Source organism: Panthera tigris, chromosome B1 (genome assembly GCF_018350195.1).
Source record: "Panthera tigris isolate Pti1 chromosome B1, P.tigris_Pti1_mat1.1, whole genome shotgun sequence".
NCBI classification, from domain to species: Eukaryota; Metazoa; Chordata; class Mammalia; order Carnivora; family Felidae; genus Panthera; species Panthera tigris.
This window is the reverse complement of record NC_056663.1, coordinates 190347943-190373153: the sequence shown is the minus strand read 5'-3', so window position 1 is coordinate 190373153 and position 25211 is coordinate 190347943. Positions and strand designations below refer to the sequence as shown.

Genomic DNA, 25211 nt, shown 5'->3' with positions numbered 1-25211 from the left:
TTACCAATATTAAATATATAAACATTAGTAAGATTCAGTTCACGAAGACAAGTTAATTTTTTTTGAGAGAGAGAGAGTGAGCAAGCATGAGCAGGAGAAAGGGATAGAAGGAGAGAGAATCTGAAGCAGGTTGCATGCCCAGAGAGTTGAACACAAGGCTCAATCCTATGACCCTGGGATCATGACATGAGTCAACATCAAGAGCCAGACGCTAAACCAACTGAGCCAACCAGGCACCCCAAAGCAAGTACACTTTAATGAGAGGAGACAATATCACATAAATTTTAAATTCAAAAATTTTTTTTTAATATTTATTTATTTTTGAGAGAGAAACAGAGCATGAGCAGAGGAGGGGCAGAGAAAGGGAGACAGAATCTGACGCAGGCTCCAGGTTCTGAGCTGTTAGTGCAGAGTCCAATGCGGGGCTCAAACCCACGGACTACAAAACCATGACCTGAGCCAAAGTCGGACGCTTAACTGACTGAGCCACCCAGGCGCCCCGAAAATATCACATAAATTTTATGTTGCCTAGAGGGAAGAATATTCCAAATGAAATTTCACAAAAATGGTAATTACTAGCAATAAAACTTTCATCAAGATACTGCTACTTAACATTTAATAATGCTTGATGCAAACTGCAAACCTATGTTAATAAATACCTTAATGTTATTTCTACCTTATGTCTCAGATCACTTCTTATCTATCTCCCTAAATGGGTCTTGTCTTTCTTTTCGCCCCTCAATGTATGGTCCTAGTCAGCCTTTGGCTCTTTCTGGTCTTTTCTTCCTGTACTCTCTAGGAGATTCCTATGATTTAAATTATTAATTTATTCATATTCAGCTGACTTCTAGAACATATTAGTAACTCACAAAAAATCTAAATATATAAAACCAGCATTTTTCTTTAGTGCAAATAAAGTATGCAAAAACAAACAGCATTACCTGTCTTACCCCATTTAGTGCTTATACAACCCAATATATTAATAGGTTTTATAAATTTGCAAATTTTAATAACATTGAAAGTGAAAGACAGGTCAATTATCTTGCCCACAATCATACAGTTGTAAGTAGTGAAAATGCCATTCAAATTCAGGCAGCCACGTTCTAAAGTCTGCCTTTAACCAAAATTCTAATCTGTGATGTTTTAACAAAACAGATTATAATGTTGGCAATGGTGTAATAAGCTTGCATGGCCAAACACTACTAGCTCAGGAACATAATGCTTTTGGAAACATAGCAATATGTTATCAAAAAGCTTAAAAATGTTTACACATTTTGGGGTGCCTGGGTGGCTAAGTCAGTTGAGTGTCCGATTCTTGATTTCAGCTCAGGTTGTGATCCCAGGGTTGTGGGACTGAGCCCCACGTTGGGCTCTGCGCTGAGTGTGAAGCTTTTTTGTGATTCTCTCTCTCTTCCCCTGCCCCTCTCCCCTGCTAGCGCACTCTCTAAAATTAAAAAAACTGCTTCTTGGCCTTAAAAAAAATGCTCACACTTTTTTAGGCATTTTAAGAAAATATTTAACGTGAAAATGTTTTCATGTACAAAGACAAATGAAAGATTTCAATATGACTGATAAATGTAATTTTTTTACAACCATAAATATTTAACAAATAGTTATATAAATTATGGTACTTTCACTTGCTTGAGAATTAGGTCTAACATATCCATTAAGGTAATTAATAAAACATGGAAGGGGCGCCTGGGTGGCTCAGCTGGCTGAGCATCTGACTTCAGCTCAGGTCATGATCTTGTGGTTTGTGGGTTCGGGCCCTGCATCGGGCTCTGTGCTAACAGCTCGGAGCCTAGAGCCTGCTTTGGATTCCGTGTTTCCCTCTCTCTGCCCCGCCCACACTCACACACTCTCTCTCTCTCTCAAAAATAAATTAAAAAACAAAACAAAACAAAACAAAACAAAACAAAACATGGAACACTGCAACTGCTATTATAATGTTTTTAAAAGGTAGGAGATAAGGTGCCTCGGTGGTTCAGTCGGTTAAGTGTCCAACTTTGGCTGAGGTCATGACCTTGTGGTTTGTGGGTTCGAGCCCTGCATTGGGGCTTTGTGCTGACAGTTCAGAGCCTGGAGACTGCTTTGGATTCTGTGTCTCCCTCTTTCACTTCCTCTGCTCATGCTCTGCCTCTCTCTCTCTCACACAAAAATAAGTAAACATTTAAAAAAAAAAAAAAAGGTAGTATATAAACTTGAATAGAGATATAGACCGTTAACCATACAGAAAGCCAAAAAATCAAATACAGAATAAAACCGGAAAGTAAATATACCAAATGACACCAGTGGTGGTTTCTAATAAGGATCTGGGTAGTTAAAATATGTGTGTGGACACTTACTTGCATGCATATATTAAAAATTCTTAACCCAAACTTATTTCTTTTAATTCTTTTTTACATTTATTTATTTTTGATAGACAGAGACAGAGCACAAGCGGGGGAGGGGCAGAGAGAGAGGGAGACACAGAATCCGAAGCAGGCTCCAGGCTCCGAGCTGTCAGCACAGAGCCCGACGCGGGGCTCGAACTCACAAACCGCAAGATTGTGACCTGAGCCGAAGTCAGACGCTTAACCAACTGAGCCACCCAGGTGCCCCTCTTAACCCAAACTTATTAATAAAACTTATTAATACAGACTTATTGACAAAATAATCCAAAGTGGAAAAAGCATTCCCTTGGGTTTACCCAAATTTTATTTTTAAATTGTTTTTATTGTTACTAGTTTAACCACCAAGTTCAGAGTCATAGAGGAAATAACCAATAAACTATCAGAGTAGCACATCGATTCAGTTTTTCCTTCCCTTATTTGGCTCCCTCTATAAGCATGTTTTTAAAAGGGAAAGTTATAGTCTTTCTGATGCATTTTTAGTGTATATATTCCTGAAACCCACAGAATTCATTCATCTACATGTAAATTAAAGTACTTACAGTGAATTTAGGATGTAAAAATAAATAACACTAAATTTCATTAGACAAATATTACTGGTAAAATTAAATGACATTTCAACAATTTCACCAAATACCATTTTAGAATTTCAATGCAGCTCTTTTTCTTTCTTCAGTTATTCCTACAAGTACTGAATTAAAACAAAGTTTCAAAGGCTTCAAGTCCATACTTGAAAAATATTTTTTAAACAGGTTATTTTTCATCCCATGTATTGCACTACTCTATAAGTTCAAGTTTTAACATTTTACTTTAAATGTGGGATGTATACTTATTACAACAATGTCATATTGGAAGACTTTACATTTGTTGACCACACATTTGATAGTGTCTGTCATGCTTATTCAAAACTTATTTATGTTTTTTAAAAAACTTTTTACTGAAATATTCATAATAAAAATGCACAGAAGTATATACAGTTTAATAAATTTTCACAAACTAAACAGTCCTATGTAAACAGCGCCTAGATTACCACCTTTCAACCAAGAGACACCCCCACCATATCACCCTCTAATCATCAACTCACCCCGCCCCCACATATCCTGACTTCTAACAGCTTTTGTTTGTTTGTTTGTTTGTTTGTTTGTTTAAAGTAGGGTTCATGCCCAACGCTGAACCCAACATGGGGCTTGAACTCACAATCCTGAGATTAAGACCTGCTTAACTGAATGAACACTCCAACTTCTAACAGCTTTATATGTGTGCACCTTGACGCAGCAATTTCACTTCTAGGAATGTGTCCTAAGGTTAAAATCAAGATTGAGTGCAATATTGGGGTGCCTGGGTGGCTTAGTTGGTTAAGTGTCCAACTTCGGCTCAGATCATGATCTCGCGGTTTGTGAGTTCGAGCCCCGCGTCGGGCTCTGTGCTGACAGCTCAGAGCCTGGAGCCTGCTTCGGATTCTGTGTCTCCCCTTCTCTCTGTCCCTCTCCTGCTCATGCTCTGTCTTTGTCTCTCAAAAAAAAAAAAAAAAAAAAAAAAAAAAAGACAGTGCAATATCTTAGTTCAAACATATGTTTACTTATATATCTGAAGACAGGATTAAATATGTTATCCACAAAATTGAATACTACTCAAAAAAGTAAATGATTCTGTAGAAAAATATTTAGTAACATAAGAATGTTTAAAAATATTATTATATATTTTTAAACTGAGAGAGAGTGTACACAAGCAAGAGAGAAGTGGGGAGAATCTTAAGCAGGCTCCATGCTCAGCACGGAGCCCCATGTGGGGCTTGATCCCACAACCCTAGGATCATGACCTGAGCTGAAATCAATTGTTGGACACAACCAGCTGAGTCACCCAGGTACCCTTAAAAGTATGATTTTAAAAACACAAGTTGCAGACGATTATATTATGTATGATTTGTGGGAGTGAGCTCTAGGAAGACAGAGTGTGAATGTGTGTGTATTTTTTTCCCCAGAAAATGATTTGGAAGGATTGAAAACTTAACAGGAACAGTTACCTCTGGGTGGCTAAGGAAGGATAATTTTTATTTTCTTCATCTGCTTATTTATTTTCTAGTTTTTCTATAACACATAGCTTTTATACTTCATTCATTCAATTAGTACTTATTGAGTGGATATAATAAGCCAGTCATTTTCTTAGGCACACAGGAGATAACAGAAAACAAGACAGAAAATGTTCCTGCTCTCATGGAACTTATTGTCTAGAGGGGAAGACAAAGAAAAGATAAATCAATAAAAAAAAATTTCACAAGGTGATAAGACTTACCATGAAAATAAAACCCACTAACAGGACACAGTAATAACAACAGCAGGTGGAAAGAGGTTACTATGTTGGAATAAATGATCAGGCAAAGCCTCTGAGAAGGTGCATGTGTTCTTTTTAAAAAGTAAATTATATCAAGATAAAATTCAAACACACAAAAATATAGAATGATCCTCCCATTATATCCACTCTTCAGTTTCAACAATTACCTACATTTTTGCTATACTTGCTCCATTTATCCCTAATTACTAAAGTATTTTAAAGCTAATTACAGATGTCACATCATTTCTATATCATGCATCTTTAAAACATATAAGCATTTTCATACATAACTATACCAATTCCTTGCTATCCTCTAACGCCTGGTTTGTACTGAAATTTGCTCTACTGAGTCCTTAGGATATTAACTTTTTGAAGAAGCTAGGTCATCAGTTCTACTACAGACCATTTTACATTACACTTTGTTTTGTTTCTTGTGGTCACTTTGTTCTATTTCCCAGTAATTCTGATAAGACTTGAATTAATTCTAAAGCAAATGGTTCTCAAACTTCTGAATCTCATAATTTCAGTCTTAAAAATTACTGTGGACCTCAAAGAGCTTTTGTTTAGGTGAGTTATATCCGTTTATATTTACCATATTATAAATTAAACCAATAAATTTAAAAAATATCTCTAATTGATAATAACTCTATAAATGTGTTTTTAAAAACATTTTAACGAAAAATAACACTTTCAAAGTAAAACCATGAGGGTTTTTCTTATAATTTTGCAAATCTCTAATGTCTAGCTCAATAGAAGATAGCTAGTCATATATGCTTCTGTATTCAATGTATTTAAATTTACTAGATCATGTAGTCTCTAGCTGACTTCATTACATATTTGTGAGAGAATGAGAGTGAAAATGACAAATAACTTATATTATTTAGTTTTCACCCGGGGTATCCCCTGAAAAAGTTTCAGGGGTTCCAAGAGCTTCCTAAACCACATTTGAGAACCATTGGCCTAAAGAATTACTTAGAGGGGCACCTGGACTCTTGATTGTGGCTCAGCCCAGGACATAATCTCACAATTCGTGGGATTGAGCCCTGTGTCCAGCTCTGTGCTGACAGCACAGAGCCTGTTTGGGATTCTCGCTCTCCTTCTCTCTCTCTGCCCCTCCCCACTCATGCTCGCTTGTTCTCTCAAAATAAATAAACTTAAAAAAGAACTGCTTAGATTCATATTCAATGTTTTCTGCAAGAATACTTCAAAAGTGATGCAACATTTCAGAAGGCACATAAAGTCTAATTTCAATGATGCTCAAGTGATCACTGTGTTCTGATGGTGATAGTCTGACCCCACCATCCATTGTAAAGCTCCCCAAACAACCTTTCCTCTAATAGTTTTATCTTCTGATGATGATGTTTGATTCAATTATCTTATTAGCAGATGCAAAATAGTAATATTTTTAGACTATCACGTCTTCCATATTTATTATCTTAAAGATTCTTCTTTAAGAATCTTCCTTAAATACAATTTGTTTAAGAAAAAAAAAAGGAATTATGCGTAACTTTTTCCTTTAATTGCTCATTTGCACAGTAAGGAGCTGGTACACTACTGTATCTCCAGTGTGGACTAAAGGCTTCGAGAGGCACTTCTATTTTCTGATTATCATAAACTAATGGATTTTATTAAAACATTCAGCATGCTTCAGTTGCAATTGTTCTTCCTTTTGATGCTCAAATGTTCTCATATTGGCCAATGGGGAACCCTTAACATTGGCTTCTGTATTCTGTTGACAATTCAGCCTTTAGAGCTTCCTTGCTTGTTGGAACAAGATGTTCTAGGCTCATTCTGTACACTTTCTAATCTAGACCAGGATTGCAAAGAAGCAGCTAGCTTCCTTTTAAAGGAAAAAAAATGTTTATTTTTTTAAGTTATTTATTTTGAGACAGAGAGAGCATGAGCATGAGTGGGGGAGGGGCAGAGAGAGAATGAAAAAAAGAATCCCCAAGCACAGAGACCCATGTGGGACTTGAACTCATGAATCAAGAGATCACGACCCACGCCGAGATCAAGAGTCTGATGCTCAACTGACTGAGCACCCAGGTGCCCCTAAAGGCAAATAATGTTTATTTTTATTCTATTATCTTAAGAAGATTGTTTTTAAAGTTTATTTTGAGAGGGACAACTCAAGTGAGGGAGGAGCAGAGAGAGAGGAGAGAGAGAGAATCTCAAGCAGGTTCCATGCCTGATGCAGGGTTTGAACCCCTGAAGCTGTAAGATCATGTCCTAGCTAAAACCAAGAGTCAGAGGCATTTTAACTGACTGAGCCACCCAGGCACCTGAAGGAAAATAATGTTTAAAGACCACAATCCAGATCTAGTTCAATGTGATTGAGCTGTCACTGCTTTTAGGTACTTCAGTGACCAGACTAGGAAATGCATATTTTTGAAAAGAAAAGAAATTCATGAATTTGCACTGACATTTCCAATTCACATATAATATTAAAGTGTTTTTACTTCTTTCATTTTACTCTTGTTTTTTTTTTCCCTTACCCTGAAAATCTTGGTTTCCTAACAATGTTAACATGATTACATATTTATCATTTAAATTTCAAAATAACAATGGCAATACTATTACTAATATTACCAAAAGCATTTCTTTGAAGCATCTCCTTGTCCTTAGAATATATTCCACTAAGAATGTACAGTCAAAATACTGGTTAAAGTCACCTCACATAATTCTTTCTTCTGTGTCATATAATGTAGTCAGGTTTATATGCTACATTCTTTCTCACATGTTTAGGGATTGCTTTATTATTTTTTTTAAGTGTGTATTCTTTGGAATATGTAGGATATTTACATAAAATTACACAAGGTCTATTCACAGAACTTCCATCCTTTCCTCTCTGCCTCATCTACGTCACCCCTTATAGGTAACCATGCTGTTAGTTTTTATCTTTCCTGCTTTGTTTTTGCAAACCAGAATATATTTCTAACCCTTTGCTATTATAAATAATGCCCTCAATGAAAAACCTTAAACATATATACACATATATTCTCTCCATATAAAACAGAGAGGTGGACATGAACAAGATCTTAGCAAAGCCATACAAGTCTTGAAAATAAACTTAAATTTTGTTCTTTATGTAATAGAAAACTAAGAGGAAGATTTTAAATACAGAAGTAATGTAAGCTTTACTTTATTCAATCTGAGCATGAGAATACAATTTTGGCAAACTGATAAATTCAAAGTTATGTTAAGATATTCATTATGAAAGTTATCTCTTCAGAAGGAAAACAGATGAAATTACAAAGAAAACTAAAATCTGATGTCACTTAGAAACCATGTGGTGCTAAAGTGGCCAATTTAGTATCAAACTATAACAAATATTCAGGAAAAATGTAATGGCCACAAAGGAAGTTGATCTTTTCTTCCTTTCTGTCCTTCTTTCTTTCTTTTTATGCTTCATACAACTAATTATGTTAGCCAAGTGATGGTTTGTTTACATGGCAACATTTATGGAACATCTGACTGCAAAGAGCATGATTTTTTGTGATATTCTTTATAAGACAGAAAAATTAAAAATCCAGTTCATATATTCTGTAACAATTATATTTCTTGCCACTCTATAATCTTGACTATAGAAAAAGCTTTCAATAGCCTCTTGATTTTTAAGTAACTGAGGCAATCTTCATATAGTTCCTCAAACATAACTGACTTGTTCCTGCTTTTATTGATTTCTGATATTTTTGTCTTTGTATCCGTTATTTCTTCTACCTGGAATGTCTTGCCCTCAGATCTTCATATGGAGTACTTCTCATTATTCAAGTCTCTGCTCAAACTCATTTCCTCAAGAAGACCTTACCTAAATAATCTGATCTAAATACCTGACCATCTTACCTAAAATAATCTTCCTAGTCACTCTTGATATCTTGCTTATTGATTCTTTTGGAAAATAAGGGGCACACTGACAGGCATATTTTAAAATGTTACAAATAACTTCTGGAAATGAAAAATGTAATAACAAATTAGAAACTCAAGATACAGGTTAAGCAGTGATTAGAATAGCTCAAGAGAGAATTAGTGAATTTGGAGATTGTGCTAAATAAACTAATCAAGATGCAAAACAAGGAGACAAAGAGGTGGAATATATAAAAGAGAAGATAAGAGACAGGATAGAATGAGAGTATCCAAAATATGTCTCGGTAGATTTTGACAGGTGATAAAGTGAGAGCTACAATACATTTGAAAAGATAATGGCTAAAAAACTAACAATTGATGAAAGATATTTGGCCTGTTAATAGAAACCACATGATTAACAATCAGAATAAAGTAAAACTACACCCAAACATATTCCAGACAACCTGCAGAACACCACAAACAAAACAGAGAAAGAGACAAAGACAGAGACACTAGAAGTACAGAGTATGAAGATTACCTATAAAGGAAAGATGATGAGTTGGAAGTTTTAGTAACAATGGAAGCCAAGACACTATCAGCACTGCTAAGTGCTGAGAAAAAAATAATTGCCAGTCTAAACTAGTATACCCAGAAAAATTATCTTTGAAGAACATACATTAAACATAAAAAGAATCAGGGTGCCTAGGTATCTCAGTCGGTTCAGCACCTGACTCTTGGTTTCAGCTCAGGTCATGATCCAAGGGTTGTCAGATCAAGCCCTGTGTCAGGCTCCATGCTGAGCATGGAAGCCTGCTTATTAAGATGCTCTCTCTCTCTCTTTCCCTCTGTCCTTCTCCCCCGCCTGCATGCTCTCTAAAATTAAAAAACAAAAAAAGGAGAAGAAGAAGAAGAAGGAGGAGGAGGAGGAGGAGGAGAAGGAGGAGGAGGAGGAGAAGAGGAGGAGGAGGAGAAGGAGGAGAAGGAGGAGAAGGAGGAGGGGGAGGAGGAGGAGGGGGAGGAGGAAAGAAGAAGAAAGAAGGGAGAGGGAAGAAGAAGAAAGAGATGAAGTAGTAGTAGAAGAAACTGAAAAAAACCTTGGAGTTCACTATCAATAGAATTAAAAGAATTAAAATTTCTGTTCCCAGAGTAAATCTGAGATATGAGATAAAGGAAGGAATGGTGAGCAAAGGAAATGGTCATCATATATGTAAAGCTAAACAAAAATTGATAATATAAAACAAATAGTTATAATTAGATTAGATTATTTAGATTAGGTTAGATTGTGGTGTGATAAAAAGAGAACTAAAGTTCTGATAAAATGGCTGTATGCATTGGGATAGGTGACAAGTTAAGATACTCTAAGTTCTTTACATTAAGTGTTCAGTTAATTACACACTAAAAAATTTCTAGCATAACCACTAACAGAATAGCAAGAGAGTATATAACTTCAAAATCAGCAAAGAAAAAAAAGTGAAATAAAGGAAAAAATGAAACCTAAAAGAAAATAATGAAGGAGGGGAAAGAGCTAAACAAACAGAAAGTACAAAATAAGATGGTAGAAACAAATAATTAGAAGGGTGAGAAGTGCTACAAAAGAACACAAGCTGCTATAAGAAAATATAATAAGAGACCCAAACTAAATTTTGGTGGGAATTAATAAGAATGTGTACACATGTGTATGTGTGCATGCAATTTAGGAAGTGTGGAGGAGGTTTTCTTAGAGACATGGTGTTTAAAAGACTTGAAAAAAGCCAAGTTTTATTTAGAATAAATTGGTGTGGGTAGAGAGTGGCTTCTACAAAAAGGCAATGGTATGTGTGAATGTTCTGAGGCCTGAGTGTATGACATATTGAAGAAAATGAGAAAAAGCCAGAATGAGGACTAAAACAAAAGAGATTTTAGATTTTATCCTAAGGACAATGAGAAGCCATTAAAAGGTTTTAAGCAGTGGACTGGTTTGCCTTGATTTGGAATTTTTAAGTATCTTCTATCCCTAGAGTCAGGGCGTATTAGTTTGAAAAGGGCATGGATAATCTAGATATATTATGTTTTCTTCTTCAGTTTAAATAAAATATGGTATAATTTTAAGCATAGAACATAACATTTTCCTCCATGTCTTTAGCCTTGGAAAACAAAAGCTCAACATAGAAATCAAGACGAGTCATTTTATTGCCTTCACTGGTAGACACAGAAATATCTTCTGAATTCTGTATTCTCCTGATAGAATAACAAAAGACTTCATTTACTGTAAACATAATACCATAAAACCATAATGGCTCTCTTAATGACAGTTTAACATCTCAGCTGACAGCTTCACCCACCTTAATCTTAGCCAAGAAACCAGACTAGTAGTGACAGTAACACCAGCAAAGGATACTTAATAACAACTAAACATATCACTGAAATTCATATAATTTATTCAATGCAGTCTCCCATTGCTCACTTGAAGCCTAGTTGATATTAATCTCATACATAATTTGATTTTTTTTAAGAAAATCTTATTCAAACTAGGAGCTATGCTTTCCAAAGGTTAGTTTACTGGTAGCAGTGTGAAGTAGTAATTAAAAAAAAAAATTTTTTTTTTTTTTTTTTTACTTATTTATTGCCAATTAGCTTGAGGGAAAATAATTCTAAAAGTGCCAAGACATTGCAAGGCAGTGCAACAACTAATGTTCACCATGACACTTAATGTACCATATGTTGTTTAGGAAAGTATTAAGGTATTTCAGGGTATTTTCCATCTAGAATGTTTCAAATAAAAAAAATTCACTGCTAAAAAATCATAAATCCAATGACCAAGTCTCAGTTCTCATTTTTCTTGTCAGTAGCATTTGAAATCAATCATGATTTTTTAAAAAATGTTTATTTATTTTTAGAGAGAGACAGAGTGTGAGTCAGGGAGGGGCAGAAAGAGGGAGACACAGAAACAGAAGCAGGCTCCAGGCTCTGAGCTGTCAGCACAGAGCCCGACGCAGGGCTCGAACTCACGAACTGTGAGATCATGACCTGAGCTGAAGTGAGACGCTTAACTGACTGACCCACCCAGGAGCCCCTACAATAACGATTTTTAATCCAATACATCATACATCATACATGTAGTAGGAATACAAAAATGAAGAGAGAGGTTCCTACTTCCAAAGGATATATTATAGTGGAAAGATAAACATGGAAACAATGGCAATGCAACGAGAAATTTACTATAATGAAAGCTCTACCAGAATATCCACTGGACTTCATGGCAGATCTATACCAAGGGCCAATGACACGCTGTTTCATCTCTGCCCACATTTGATCTTGTTTTGTATAGGACTGGTAAGCTCTTCCTGTATTTTGGAATTTAGAAGGTTTTTACTTTGGGCCTAGATTAAAGCAAAAATTAAAAAAAACATAATATGCTAACGTTATTTCTACCTGTTTTTAACAGTGTGCCAGGGCAAAAAAGAATCACTGGTACAAGCAATGCATGACTTACTTCCTCCCAGTTTCTGAGGTTCAGAGTATTTATACAAATCTGTAGAAATGGAAGTACACAAAGAAATATCTCTAACATTTGAAATACCTGGCTGGAATGTACAATGGAGAGATAAATGGGAATGTTTCCTTTGGGGTAACTATATTTTAAGTTAGTCTAGAGTTTGTGGAAGAGAGGGCAGGAAAATGATGAATATGGAAACTGACTTATGAAGAACAATCAAAAAGATGAAAAGATTTCCATGGAAAACATAAGTTTAGAGAGACATAATAGTTTCAATAAATATTTACAGCACTAGTAGAAGGACTAAATTGCTACAGATGGGAGGAAAAACTCTTAAAGATTAGCATGGAAAATAGAAGTCTTAAAGATACAATAATTTCTATAAATTATTTATAGTACTGTTAAGTAAAACATTGTTGCAGATAGAAAAAATTAAAATGAAGGATGGATATTTCAGATATATGACCTTAATTGTCAGAGCTGTCAAACAAAGATTTTTTGCAAGTATTTACTGTCAATCAGCGGTTGAATTACCATCTCTTACAGTAGAGAATAAAAGAACCCTATACTGGGGCAGAGGCTGGATAGGATATTCTTTTGAGTATCTTTTTCTTTGCTTAAATGGCTAATTCTATTCTGCCAACTGTTTTTGCCTATTCTTCTACATAGTTGTGTTTTTCTCATTTGCTGCAGTTTTGTTCTGTTAGTTGAATGGTTGCCAGTTACATCAGTTATAAATACTATCTCCATTTGAGGCTTGAATTTTCACTCTGTTCATAGTGCCTTTATAATACTTAAGTTCATTTCAATACAATAAAATTTACAACATTGCTATAGGGATTGTTATTCTTGCATCTTAAGAAATTCTTCCTTCTTATTTTGAGTTTGGTAGGATGTAATTGTTTATATTTTCTTTCAGTTTTTCTTTTCACATTTAATCCTTGAGCCCACTTGAATTACTTTTGTGAGTGGTGTAAAATAGGAATCATCTTTTTTCTTTATGGGGTACTACAATGGGTAACCAGTTCCCCTGGAACCATTAATTCAATACGTCATCTTTCCCAGTGATTTATAATGACATCTCTGTCTTGTACCAGATTCCACCAATGTTTGGAGAGTTTCCGGATTGCTAAATTGTTCTACTCATTTTTATATGGCCAGCAGAACCACGTTTTAACTTTACTGCACCAAGTAAGTGTTCATACGTTTTAGAGTGACTCCCTCAGCCACCCTTAGTTTTTCTTAGCTCTTTTAAGTATTGCTCATAAATTTTAGGATTGGCAAGTCATTTCTGACAATAAACCCTATGAGAATTTTAATGGGAATGAATCTGTAAACATATTAAGCATGAAATGCCATCTTTTAGAGTCTGTCCATCCATTTAAAATACAATTGCTTATTTTGGGAGTCTTGTGTCCTTCACTAGTTTTATGTTATCCATAAAGTTTTAAATGGCTTATTAGTTTCATTCTTAGATGTTTTGGTGCATTTACTGCTTTTGTTGCTATTGTAAATAAGATTTTTTAAACACAGGATTGTCTAGGTGGTTGCTGATATGCAGTAATATATACTGATCTTGTGAGCAGTACCTTTTTGGAACTTTTTATCAGTTCTGATAAACGTTATCCTATTCTTTCATATTTTCTACATCCATAACCATATTATTTATAAGCCACCACAATTTTGTTCATTCTTTCCTTATAACACATTATTTATTATTCCTTATTTTCATACTTCCATTTTTTTCTCATCATGTTACAGAAGTCAGGACTTCTTATGGTCAGGGAAAATGTTGAAAATTGGCAACAGTGTACATTGTTGTTTTGTCCATTACTTTAAATCATTAGGTTACAATATTTTTGGTAGTGCCAGTGCCCATTTACTGTTCATTTTTATAAGTATTTTTTATTATATATGTATCAGCTTTTGTAGAATTTTTTAATGTATATATTAGGATGATACATTTCTTTTCTTTTTTCTTTTTCTTGGTAATGTGGAAAATCATGGAGGTTTTTCAAATGTGGACTCATCCATGCCTCCCTGTCATTATTTATTATGTTTTTACACTTCACTGTATTCAATTTGCTAGTATTTATTTAGGATGTTTGCACCTATGTTTGTAAGTCAGACTGGTTTGCAAATTTCTTTCTTTTGCTATTCTGTCTGGTTTTGGTATTAAGATTAGATCAATATTTTTTTCTTTTCTATTCTTTAAGACAGTCCACAAAAGACAAAAATTATCTGTTGCTTTAACTATATGAACCTTATAAAACCATTTGTGTTTGATAATTTAAAGATTAATAAGTTACACTAACTGCCTATAAGTTGTCTACATTACTTATGGTTAGATTAGGTATTAAACCTATGGATTACATGATCTAATTTGAATAAATCAACTCACAAAATGAACAATGGGCTTAAATGAGTACTGTTAAGACATAAAGTGAGAATAATACGAAAAATGTAAGCACTAGCAAACAAACAAAGGAAGAACACTGCTACTGCTAGTGTGAGCACTTTATTGATTATAGGTAAGAACAGTGAATTCAGGCCAAAAATTTTAATTCTTAAGAAAACCATTTAAAATATGGATGTATAGCTTCTATCATGACTAATAAAATTCTCCCAAAGTCTATACTGTGTAATAAGATACTGGCAGTGAAGTCATGATTAGCAAGACATTTAAAAATTGTTTATAACATCTTTACTTCAACCTTAAAAATTTTAATTTGTGGAAAGATTAGTGCAGATATTGATGTGTATACATACACACACGAATCCACACATAAATGCCTCAAAGGATATGTGCTCCATTTTTTTTTTTAAAGATTTGGTGTGCAAGTATGCAAAGTTAGAGCCTACCCATCTATACCACAGCAGAATGGTTTTATTAAAAAAATCTAATTTCATTACTGTCCACTTGAAGCAATCTAGCAGCTCTCTGTGGTCCTAAGAAAGAAAATCTTATTATTTCCTACATAGCTTTTTCATAATCTGATCCTTATTTCTTTGGCTTAATCTATTAACATTCTCTCCCTTGCTCTCTATGGTACAAGCCACATTAGACTAAATGGTTCCTATCCTGAAGTATGAGCACTGAAATTACATAAGACAAGAAGTTATCCCCCCAAATCATCAAGAAGACTATTTAAGGTATAGATTTATATATACTATCATTACTGATGGTTTTCAACCATCAGATGAAAAGGATTTTCACACACATATTTGTGTACTTTGCTGAGAACAGCACAGTCATTTAAATAATTTACTTGTTTTCTACATATAGTTGAGTCTGCCTTATCACTTAAGTTCACAGAATCACAGAATGTAAAGATTGGAAATTTACTTTTAAAATGTCATTTATTCCAGCCACTCATCTGATGCTTTTGTAAACCTCTAATGATAAGGCAACCACTTTCCACTTGGAGAAATGTCTGATCCTTAGAAATATTCTTTCATAAATGGACCTGAAATCTGTTTCCATCTAATTTCCAGATCCTAATTCTACTCCTGGGTTATTCAAAGAAAGTTCCATCCTACTTTAGTCTAATGGCCAAATATTTACAGATCACTATGTTACTGCTAAGGCTTCTCTTCTGTGGTAGTAAGGAACAGGAGGTACAGAGTATGGAGGCCAGGGTTTGGCTATCTTTTATGAGTTGGTTAGCTCATATTTGACTTCCACATTGCTCTAATTAGTTTGTTATTATTACTGCCAAGTAACAAATGGGGAAACTAATGCTCCAATAGGTAAAGTTACCTTTTCAAGTAAGTTGCAGAGCTGAGATTTCAACTACAAGTTTGTTAGACACCAAAGGCTATGTTTCAGTATTGTTACAAAACTGAACTGCCTCCCACAAAGAGCTCAAAGAGGGTATGAAACATGGAAGAGCAAAAAGAAAGCAAGCAAAACTCTAAAAATCCTATACTTTCTAACTTCCAAAATTCTATGTATTGATGTATTTTTTCCTCAGGACTTATGATGTGTCTGTCATCTTGGACCTTTCTGTCTTATAAACTAATTACTATCTTAATATTTCTCAGATTTTTCTATATAAACACCCATGACCCAAAATTAGGGAAGCAAAAAGAGAAAATTATTTCCATATTTCATCCCCTTTCAATTTTAATCTGTCTCATATAATGAAAAGACTATCTTTTTAAACATTGACTAGGTACTCTTCTTTAGAACTCCAAAACACACTGCCTTCTGTGATCAAACTTAATGCTGATATTTTCCTGTCTTCAAGGATTGACAACACGATCCCTAACTTGTGTTAACAAAAGATACTTGTTCTCTCTTCTCCAGGCAAACGCTTATTTGGCAACTGCCACAAGCATTTAGAAGGCCCTTCCTTCCTTTCCTCTGTGAATCATCACTCTTCCTTCAATTAAGTATTAGATAAGTCCAACATACCTTTCATCATTCAGGACTCCTATGAAAAATGTATCTCTATATAGTTAACTGTGTGATTATATTATATTTATCACATATATTTACTTTTCTCTTTCCCAGTTACATTATAACTAATTGATGAAAAATCAATTCATTTTTATTTTTCACTTAAGTATAAAAAACTGAACAGCAAGTGCTTAATTAATATTCTCAGCTGTACATTTTAAAAATATGTTTTTATGGGATGCCTGGGTGGCTCAGTTGGTTAAGCATCCGACTCTTGGTTTCGGCTCAGGTCATGATCTCATAGTCGTGAGTTCAAGCCTCGCATTGGGCTCCGCTCTGACAGTGAAGAGCCTGCTTGGGATTCTCTCTCTCTCTCCCTCTCTCTCTCTCTCTCTCCCTCTCCCTCTCTCCCTCCCTTCTCCCTCTCCCTCTCTTTCTTAGAGCTCTCTCTCTCTCTCTTTCTCTCTCTCCCTCCCTCTCTCCCTCTCCCTCTCTTTCTCTCTCTCTGACCCTCCCCTGCTCACTTGCTCTCTCAAAAAAAAATAAAATTAAAAAACTTTTTTTAAATTAAATAAATAAAGAATACAAATGATAGTCTTACCATATACTTTATTATGAAAAGAGACAAAGAGCAACTCAAATTTCCTCTCATATAATAAACAAAGTCAAATGAATATAAAATTCAGCACTTCTCTCTAGTTCATATCACATAGGCCAATTACACATATTACTTCTAAAATATATTTCTTTATGAATATAAGGTTTATATATATTAAATAATACTAAAACAAAGCATTATGTTTTACACACACACACATAAACACACACACACACACACACACACACACACACATACACACACACACAGTCTTACCTTGCTGAGTGTTTTGTTCTTGCATTCGATTCACAGTGAGGTCTAAGGGGCCTTCCTGCTCTTCCTGAAGGGAGTTTTCTGCTTGATTCATTTGGATACTTTTACATATTAGACTTGGTCCAATTGAACCATTTCTATTTTCTTGAATTTTACCGCTTTTTGAAATATACTCAATTGCAAACTGACGTATCATCTTTTTCATTAATTCCTGAGCAACTAAGGGAATGTTAGGATCACAGTTCTGAGGAAGATCTAGGGAAGAAATAAATATGATAAGCATTAAAAAGGAGAAATGCAAAATACCAACACTTAAATTTATTTTTATTAAAAATTAATGGTTTCAGAAGTCTTTTAGTTCAGTCCACAATGGCTAATGGTTTCTAGGACTTAGCAACAGAAACCTTGTAGATTTAATTAGTATTACATCAACCCAAAACTTGGCATATTTAATCATTTCTTAAAAACAAACACTTTTGGTTCCAAACTAAAATACAGACAAAGAATTAGAGAAGCAAAACAGCTTATTTTCAGTTTTAATTCAAAGGTATTCTACTAGATATTAAAACACAATGTGAACATAAATTGTAACTAGGCAATTTCTAACTTAATATACAAATAAGTGCATGCATTAACTATTAAACAAAACATCTAAATTCTTATAACTATTACCATTAAAATTTTCAATTCTATCAAATGTGTATTCTATATAGAATCCTATATAGAATAACCTGAAGGTCATCAAAAATTTTTCTTTCCTCAACCTACACTGAGAAATTCCAATCATAAAGAAAAGGTAAAGAACTCTACAGTGACACAGGCGGCTTCTACCAAGATTCAAGAATTGTTAGTATTCGACCATACTTAGTTTTTAAACTTTTTTGTTTGTTTGCAGAACCACTGAAAGCAAATTGTAGAATTATGACGTTTCACTCCTAAATATTTCAGCATGTATCTATTAAGACTCTCCTATAAAAACGGCAATACCATTATTGAGGGTCTTAATTCTTGACCTCAAAACATGTTGATCTGCTATAACTATAATGAAGGTCAGCAATGATAGACAATTCTGGTTGAACTTGTACAAGAGGTAAAACAATTGAATGATTTATATAAGAGGTGTGGAATAAGGACAGACTACTTGTAAACACAGTATAGTGATAAGGAGTTTTGGTATTGGGGAGACTAGGTAGTGGTGGTTTTTCTACACACGTGCTTCTGGCCTCCAATCCTTTCATTTATTCTGCTCCTTCAGAGGTAGACCTATTGGTAAATTGGAAAGGATTAACTATGCAGATGTGATTAGGCTGCATACTTCTTCCTCTTAGAATTGAACCTTGAGATACTAAGCCTTTGCTCCTTAAATACCTTAACTCTTACCCAGGCAGATTAGTGTTATTTGAATAGGCATGCCTTGATCCAGGGCTGTCTGAGACTGAAGGATTAAGTCTCTTTAGTTTTGGGGTTCAGTATTAGCTGAAGCACATGTCTAAGAGATTTGAAGACAAGTTCCCCAAAACATCTACTGTTATAGATCCATGACTCTAAAATATAAGGGCGGCAGTTTGCCTGGGTGGCTCAGCTGGTTGAGTGTCTGACTCTTGATTTCAGTTCAGATCATGATCCCAGGGTCGTGGGATTGAACCCTGCATCAGGCCCCATGCTGAGTGTGGAGCCTGCTTAGGATTCTCTCTCTCTCTCATTCTCTGTCTCTGTCTGTCTCTCTCTCTCTCCACCCCCCAACAAGCTCTCTTGCCAGCTTGTGTATGCTCTCTCTAAAATAAAAACATAGATAAAAAAATTTTTTAAGTGCGAAATGGTTTGAAAACATGTACTATTTGGAGGTGAGGAGAAGCAACAAACTGTCTCTACCATGACCACTACCAAATGTGATAGCAAAATGTGATCTAGGCTGAAATGAATCTATTTATAGTCCCCCAGAAGTATCAATATATTTGATCACAGGGTACTGTTTTGGACCTGCTGGAGATGTTACATAATAAACATCCTGGTTACATTACCTCTTTCAAAACAAAAAAATTAAATTCTCAAAAAAACATCTGAGAGAAGGAACTGTGGATCTATAAAAAAATAACATTTTAGCCTTCACATTTATTCATTTAGAACCCAATAGGGAAGAGAGGCACTACTGTTTTTAGGTACTGGGGGGGGGGAAAGGCTTAGCTATAGATTGCAATCTTAGCCATGTTTATGAGCTCAGGGTAATCACATACCCCTCTATGTTTTAGTTTCTCTGTTCATAAAAATGGAAATGATAACAGAATCTTAGAAATCATAATAGAGCTTGCTCACAGGATATTTTAAAGTTACACAGGATTGGAGATAAAATACTGAATTCCTGTACTTGGCACATTTTAACAGTCTAGTAAACATTAGCTATTAAGATGCAGACTGAGCAGTTGTATTTTATTTAAGTCACAAACTGCCAAATAAGTAAAAATATTAACTAGGTTAGCATAAAATTATTAACTAATAGAAAAATAGAAAGGACCTAATTTCTAAGTACATGTAAATACTTTTTGGTCCAGAATAGGCGATATTAGCACATGTACCTTAAATGACGTGATTCACTAAAACAAGAAATTTTCATGTTGTATACATAGGGATTCCCAGTATGTATCATTTCTTGATTATTACCTACAGGAATTGTTGAAGGCTTCTGTGAACATTCTTTTCCATCTTTTTTCAAGCCTAATTTTGCTTTGTAATATGTGAGAAAAGGAGATACTGGATTTACTTCTAGGTATTTTGTTTAACTATCCTACAATTTATTGAATAATGTCAACTTATAAATTTAAAAATAATTAAATTTACCAAAAAAAGAACAGAAATATATCTGGATTCATGTCATCTCCCTAGGGCTACAATTTAGGGTTGAGTTTATAGCTAAGTTTAAAGCAGAATACATAATGCTGCCTATTCTTTTCACATACTCAGTTTTGACCTTTGTATTGGGGAATACGTGTATGTTTAATTAATTAAAAAAGAGAAAGACAAAGAGACCAAGAAAACGCTGCTGATTAGCCACTGAGCCTTTCAGATTATGTGCACAAGCAAATGAGTTAACTAGAGATACAGACCAGGAATCATAATGTTTTTAAAGGTCAGGCAAGTAATATTTGGCTAGAAGAGAGAATGCTGCCACATGGAAATAGTGTCTATTGCCCCAAGAAGACAAAAACAACTTTTTTACCGTGTCTCCTCACTTTTCAAATTTAACTAATTCAAAGTTTAACAAGCTCTTTGTAATAGCCAGTTTCAAGATGCTTCCTCAATGATTCCAACTCCTGGTTTCATTCTGTTGTGTACTCTCTTCCATGTTACATCAGCTGTGGTGTGGGTGATCAAGAGCATACTAAAGAAGCATGTCGCTTCCAAGATTAAGTTATAAAAGAATAAAGTATCAAGTAACTCTTGAATGTTAGTGTTTCCTGTCTCCCCACACCCTCACTCCCCATCCCCTATTCTGTCCTTCAATCTCTCTTATTACTCACTCCAGAGGAGACCATACTGTTAGAAGCTCTACAGAGAGACTCACATGGAGAGGAACTGGTCTCCTGCAAACAACCAATGAATGAACTTGGAAGAAGATACTCTAGATCAATCAAATCCCAGATGACTGGAACCCTAGCTGACCCTTTGATTACAGCCAAGTGAGAAACCACACTGGAAACATCCAGCTATGCTGCTCTGAGGGTCCCAGCTCAGAGAAAATGTGAGATAATAAATGTTTGCTATTTTAAACTGCCAAATTTTGGGGATAAATGGCAAAAATAAATAAAACAAATTTTTGTATGTCTTACTTGAGATATTGCTGTAAGAAAAAGGCATGTTTGGCTTTAGAACCAGGCAGTGGGCTTTGGGGAGAACTAACATTGTAAATTGAACAGTACGGAAGAAGTTGCTAATAGGAGCTTCATGGTCTTTGATAAGGTGTGTACAGTGAGGATTTGTAGGACAATGATGTAAATGTTATTGGAAAGTAGAGGAAAGAATATACTTATTTTGTAGTGGCAGAAAGTTCTAGAACACTATTGTTTACAGTAATCTGGAAAGTAGAAAATGTAAGCAATAAATTAGGTGATCTATCTAGGGAAACTCCTAAGGAAAGTGTTGAGATGCCCTCTGGTCTCTTAGTAATTATATAAAATGTAAGAGGAGAGCTATACTAAAGGGAGTATTGTTAAACAAAAAGAAACCAGGTCTTGATTATTTTGAAATTTTTCAGTGTGTGTGTGTGTGTGTGTGTGTGTGTATTGTGTGTGTGACACACACAATACACACACACACACACACACATACATACATACATACATACATACAGCAAATGAGGCTAAAATGAAAAAAGGTTGAGCAAAGACCAAATCGGGGGAATAGCCAGGAACACGGCTTCAAAAGGGTGGCTTTTCTCCCGATTTGACTCTCTTAATGTTGTGGGACTCATGTGAATTTTTAATTTTAATTTTTTTGTGAGTGGGGTGCGTCATTCCTTTAAACAAAAGAACTCTGGAATTAACCAAATCTTTGCAGGAAGTGTCTATTCAAGAATATTGGCTAGATCTTGGTAAGAATAGTAAGAATGTTTTCAGTTGCTCTATTCCTACTCTCCCTTCCTACTTCTGAGGTAGCCTGTTCCCAGGCAAAGACAAACAATGTTATGGTTCTAGATATTTAAAGCGATCCCTGTCCAACCATCAGCTGACCACTAAGCTAACCAAGCAGAGATGTTACAGCCACACAATACAAAGAATACTGACTTTAATGACTTCATAGAATAGATCAGAAAAGTTATTAAACAAACAAACAACAACATATAGCAACAACGAACCCTGAGGTGGAGAATAATCTGATTTCTACCAGTGCCAAACTGTAGTATTTAAAATATCCAGTTTTTTAAACAAAACATTATAAGAAATGCAAAAAAACAAATAAAAAACAAAACAAACAAAACAAGGAAATATGGCCCATACACACAGGAAGAAAACAACCAACAGAAAATGTCTCTGAGGAAGCCCAGATATTGAAATTACTAGACAAAAACTTAAAATCAGACATTTTCAATATATTAAAAAAACTAAAGGAAACCATGTATAAAGGAATAAAGGAAAGTATCAGGAGGATATCTCAGCAAATAAAAACACAGTTTTTAAAAAGAACCAACTAGAAATTATTGAAAAGTACACTAATTAAAATGCAAAATTCGGGGTGCCTGGGTGGCTCAGTCAGTTAAAGATCTGACTTCGGCTCAGTTCATGATCTCGCAGTTTGTGAGTTTGAGCCTCACATCAGGCTTGCTGCTGTCAGCACAGAGCCCACTTTGGATCTTCTGTTTCCCTCTCTCTCTCTGTCCCTCCCCCATTTGCACTCTTCCTCTCTCAAAAATAAATAAAACATTAAAAATAAAATAAAATAAAATGCAAAATTCACTAGGTTGGATACAACAACAGATCTGAACTGGCAGAAAAAAGAATCAATGAATTTGAAGATAGGCTCATTGATATTACCCATTCTGAGGAGAGAGAGAAAGCCCATTGATAATAAGCCATTCTGAGAGAGAGAAAAGAAGGTAGGAAGAGTGGGAAGGAAGCAAAGAAGGAAAAAAGGAATGATGGACAGACGGGTGGTAGGTAGGTGAGGGGAGGGGGAGGGTAAAGGAGGGAAGGAGGAAGGAAAAAAAGAAAAATAAGTAAGAGTCTCAGAGACCTATGGAATACTATCAAATATACCAACATTACAAATGGTAGTCCTAGAAGGAGAGGAGAGAAAGAGGCACAAAGAATAGTGGAAGAAACGATGGCTAACAACGTCTCAGATTTGATGAAAAACCGTATCTACATATCCAAGAAGCTCAACAAACACCAAGTAGGGTAAACTCAAAGAAAGCTACATTTAAAAACAACTTAATCAAGTGGTCAGAAACCAAAGAGCAAGTCCTGAAAGTACCAAGGAAAAAAACCTCAATTCATCACATACAAGATCCTCAATGAGATTAAGTGCCAATATCACACCAGAAACGATGAAGGCCAGAAGGCAGTGAGATGACCTACTCAAGGAACTGAAAGAAAAGACTGTCAACTAAGAATTCCATATTCTGCAAAAGTATCCTTTAGAGACACAGGAGAAATTTAGACATTCTCAGATAAACAAAAACAGAAAACTTGCTGCAAGCAGACCTGACCTAATAAAAGGACACTGGACAGTAACTCAAATCCCCACAAAGAAATAATAAGCATCAGTACAGTAACTATATAGGTAAAAATACAGCATAAATATATTTTTTGGTTCTGTTTTTCCTATCTAATTTAGAATGTAACTGCTAAAGCAATAATTGCAAATATCTCTCAGTGGACAATGTATGAAGATGTAACATGGAGAACAAAAGCAGCACAGAGAAGGGGAAATGAAATGGAGACATATAGGATCATATTTTTTATATACTACTGAAATTAAATTGGTATTAATCTGAACTATTGTCTATTAGGATGCTAACTGTAATCCTCAGACAACCATTTAAGAAAATACCTGAAAAAATATAGTAAAATACACAACAAAGGAATTAAATATCTATTGAACACAAAAGAAAGTAATAATGGAAACAGAGAAAACAAAAAGAAATAAGACAGATTGAAAACAAATAGCAAACGACAGATGTAAATCCTACCTCATCAGTAATTACTTTAAAGATAAATGGAAAAGCAGAGACTGGCAAAATGTATTAAAAAGAATAACCCAACTATATGCGGTCAAAACAGACTTTTTTTTTTTTTTTTTTTTTTTTTTTTTTAAGAGAGCAAGTGAGCAGGGGAGAGGGGCAGAGAGAGAGAGAGAGAGAAATAGAGAATCTTAAGCAGCCTTCATGCTCAGTGTGGAGCCCAATGTGGGGCTCGATTCCACGACCCTGGGATCATGACCCCAGCCAAAATCAAGAGTTGGACACTCAACTAACTGAGCCACCCAGGTGCTCCAAAAGAGAGACTTTAAATTCAAAGATGGAAAAATTCTGAAAGAAACAGGACGGGGGGGAAAACATCCCATTATGCAAACAGTAACCAAAAGAAAACTGGTGTGGTTCTACTGATACCAGGAAAAATCTATTCTATGACAAATATTGTCCATAAAAATGGAGGTCACTTTATAATGATAAAGGTTCAATCTATTGAGAAGTTATAATAATTATAAACATATATGTACCTAACAATAGAGTCCAAAAATACATGAAGACATAACAATTAAAGGGAGACATAAAATATTCAATACTAACAGTTGGAAACTTCAATAAAACACTTTTAATAATGGATAGAAAAACCAGAAAATAGATCAACTAATAGAAGACTTCAACAACACTATAAATCAACTAGATCTAACAAACATATATGGAGCACTCCATTCCCAAAACAGCAGAATATATATTTGTGTCAAATGCAGGTAGAAATTCTCCAAGATAGACCATATGTTAGGCCACAAAACAAAAAGATTAAAAACTTAAAAAGTCTGTTCTCCAACATCAAAGAAATGAAAAAGAAACAAGTAACAAAAGGAAATTTGGGAAATTCACAAAATATGAAAATTAAAAAAAACATATTCCTAAACACCAAATGAGTAAAATATTGGGTCACAAAAGATATTAGAATATACTGAAATTTGAATGAAAAGGAAAATACAACATACCAAACAGTATGAGATGCAGCTAAAGCAGTGCTTGGAGGGCAATTTATAGCTGTAAAAAAACATATTTTTAAAGAAATTCATACCAAAAACCCATTAGCCTAACCTGCCTTGAGAGTAAATGAATTGAAAACTAAACTCAAAGCAAACAAAAAGAAGGAAATAAATAAAAGGTCAGAGCAGAAAAAAAAAGAACAGAAAAACAACACAGAA

General features: G+C 34.7%; 1 protein-coding gene and 1 long non-coding RNA gene across 13 annotated transcripts in view; one reads left to right on the top strand and one right to left on the bottom strand.

The window, feature by feature from the left end:
* LCORL (ligand dependent nuclear receptor corepressor like) overlaps window positions 1-25211 on the bottom strand; it is a 167173-nt gene that overhangs the window by 39219 nt on the left and 102743 nt on the right. For 11 of the 12 annotated variants that reach the window (XR_006217071.1, XM_042984869.1, XM_042984862.1 and 8 more), the window contains one exon: window positions 17316-17567. Coding sequence is in view for 11 of the 12 variants with exons in the window: in XM_042984869.1 (XP_042840803.1) it covers window positions 17316-17567 (252 nt within the window). In the remaining variant the exon portion in view is untranslated. Of the gene's footprint in view, window positions 1-17315; window positions 17568-25211 lie in introns of those variants that run through there. The other variant, XM_042984872.1, reaches the window with a different exon arrangement.
* LOC122238111 overlaps window positions 1-25211 on the top strand; it is a 68917-nt gene that overhangs the window by 30786 nt on the left and 12920 nt on the right. The window contains exon 2 of the long non-coding RNA XR_006217073.1: window positions 13137-13230. This is a non-coding gene — a long non-coding RNA (uncharacterized LOC122238111). The remainder of the gene's footprint in view (window positions 1-13136; window positions 13231-25211) is intronic.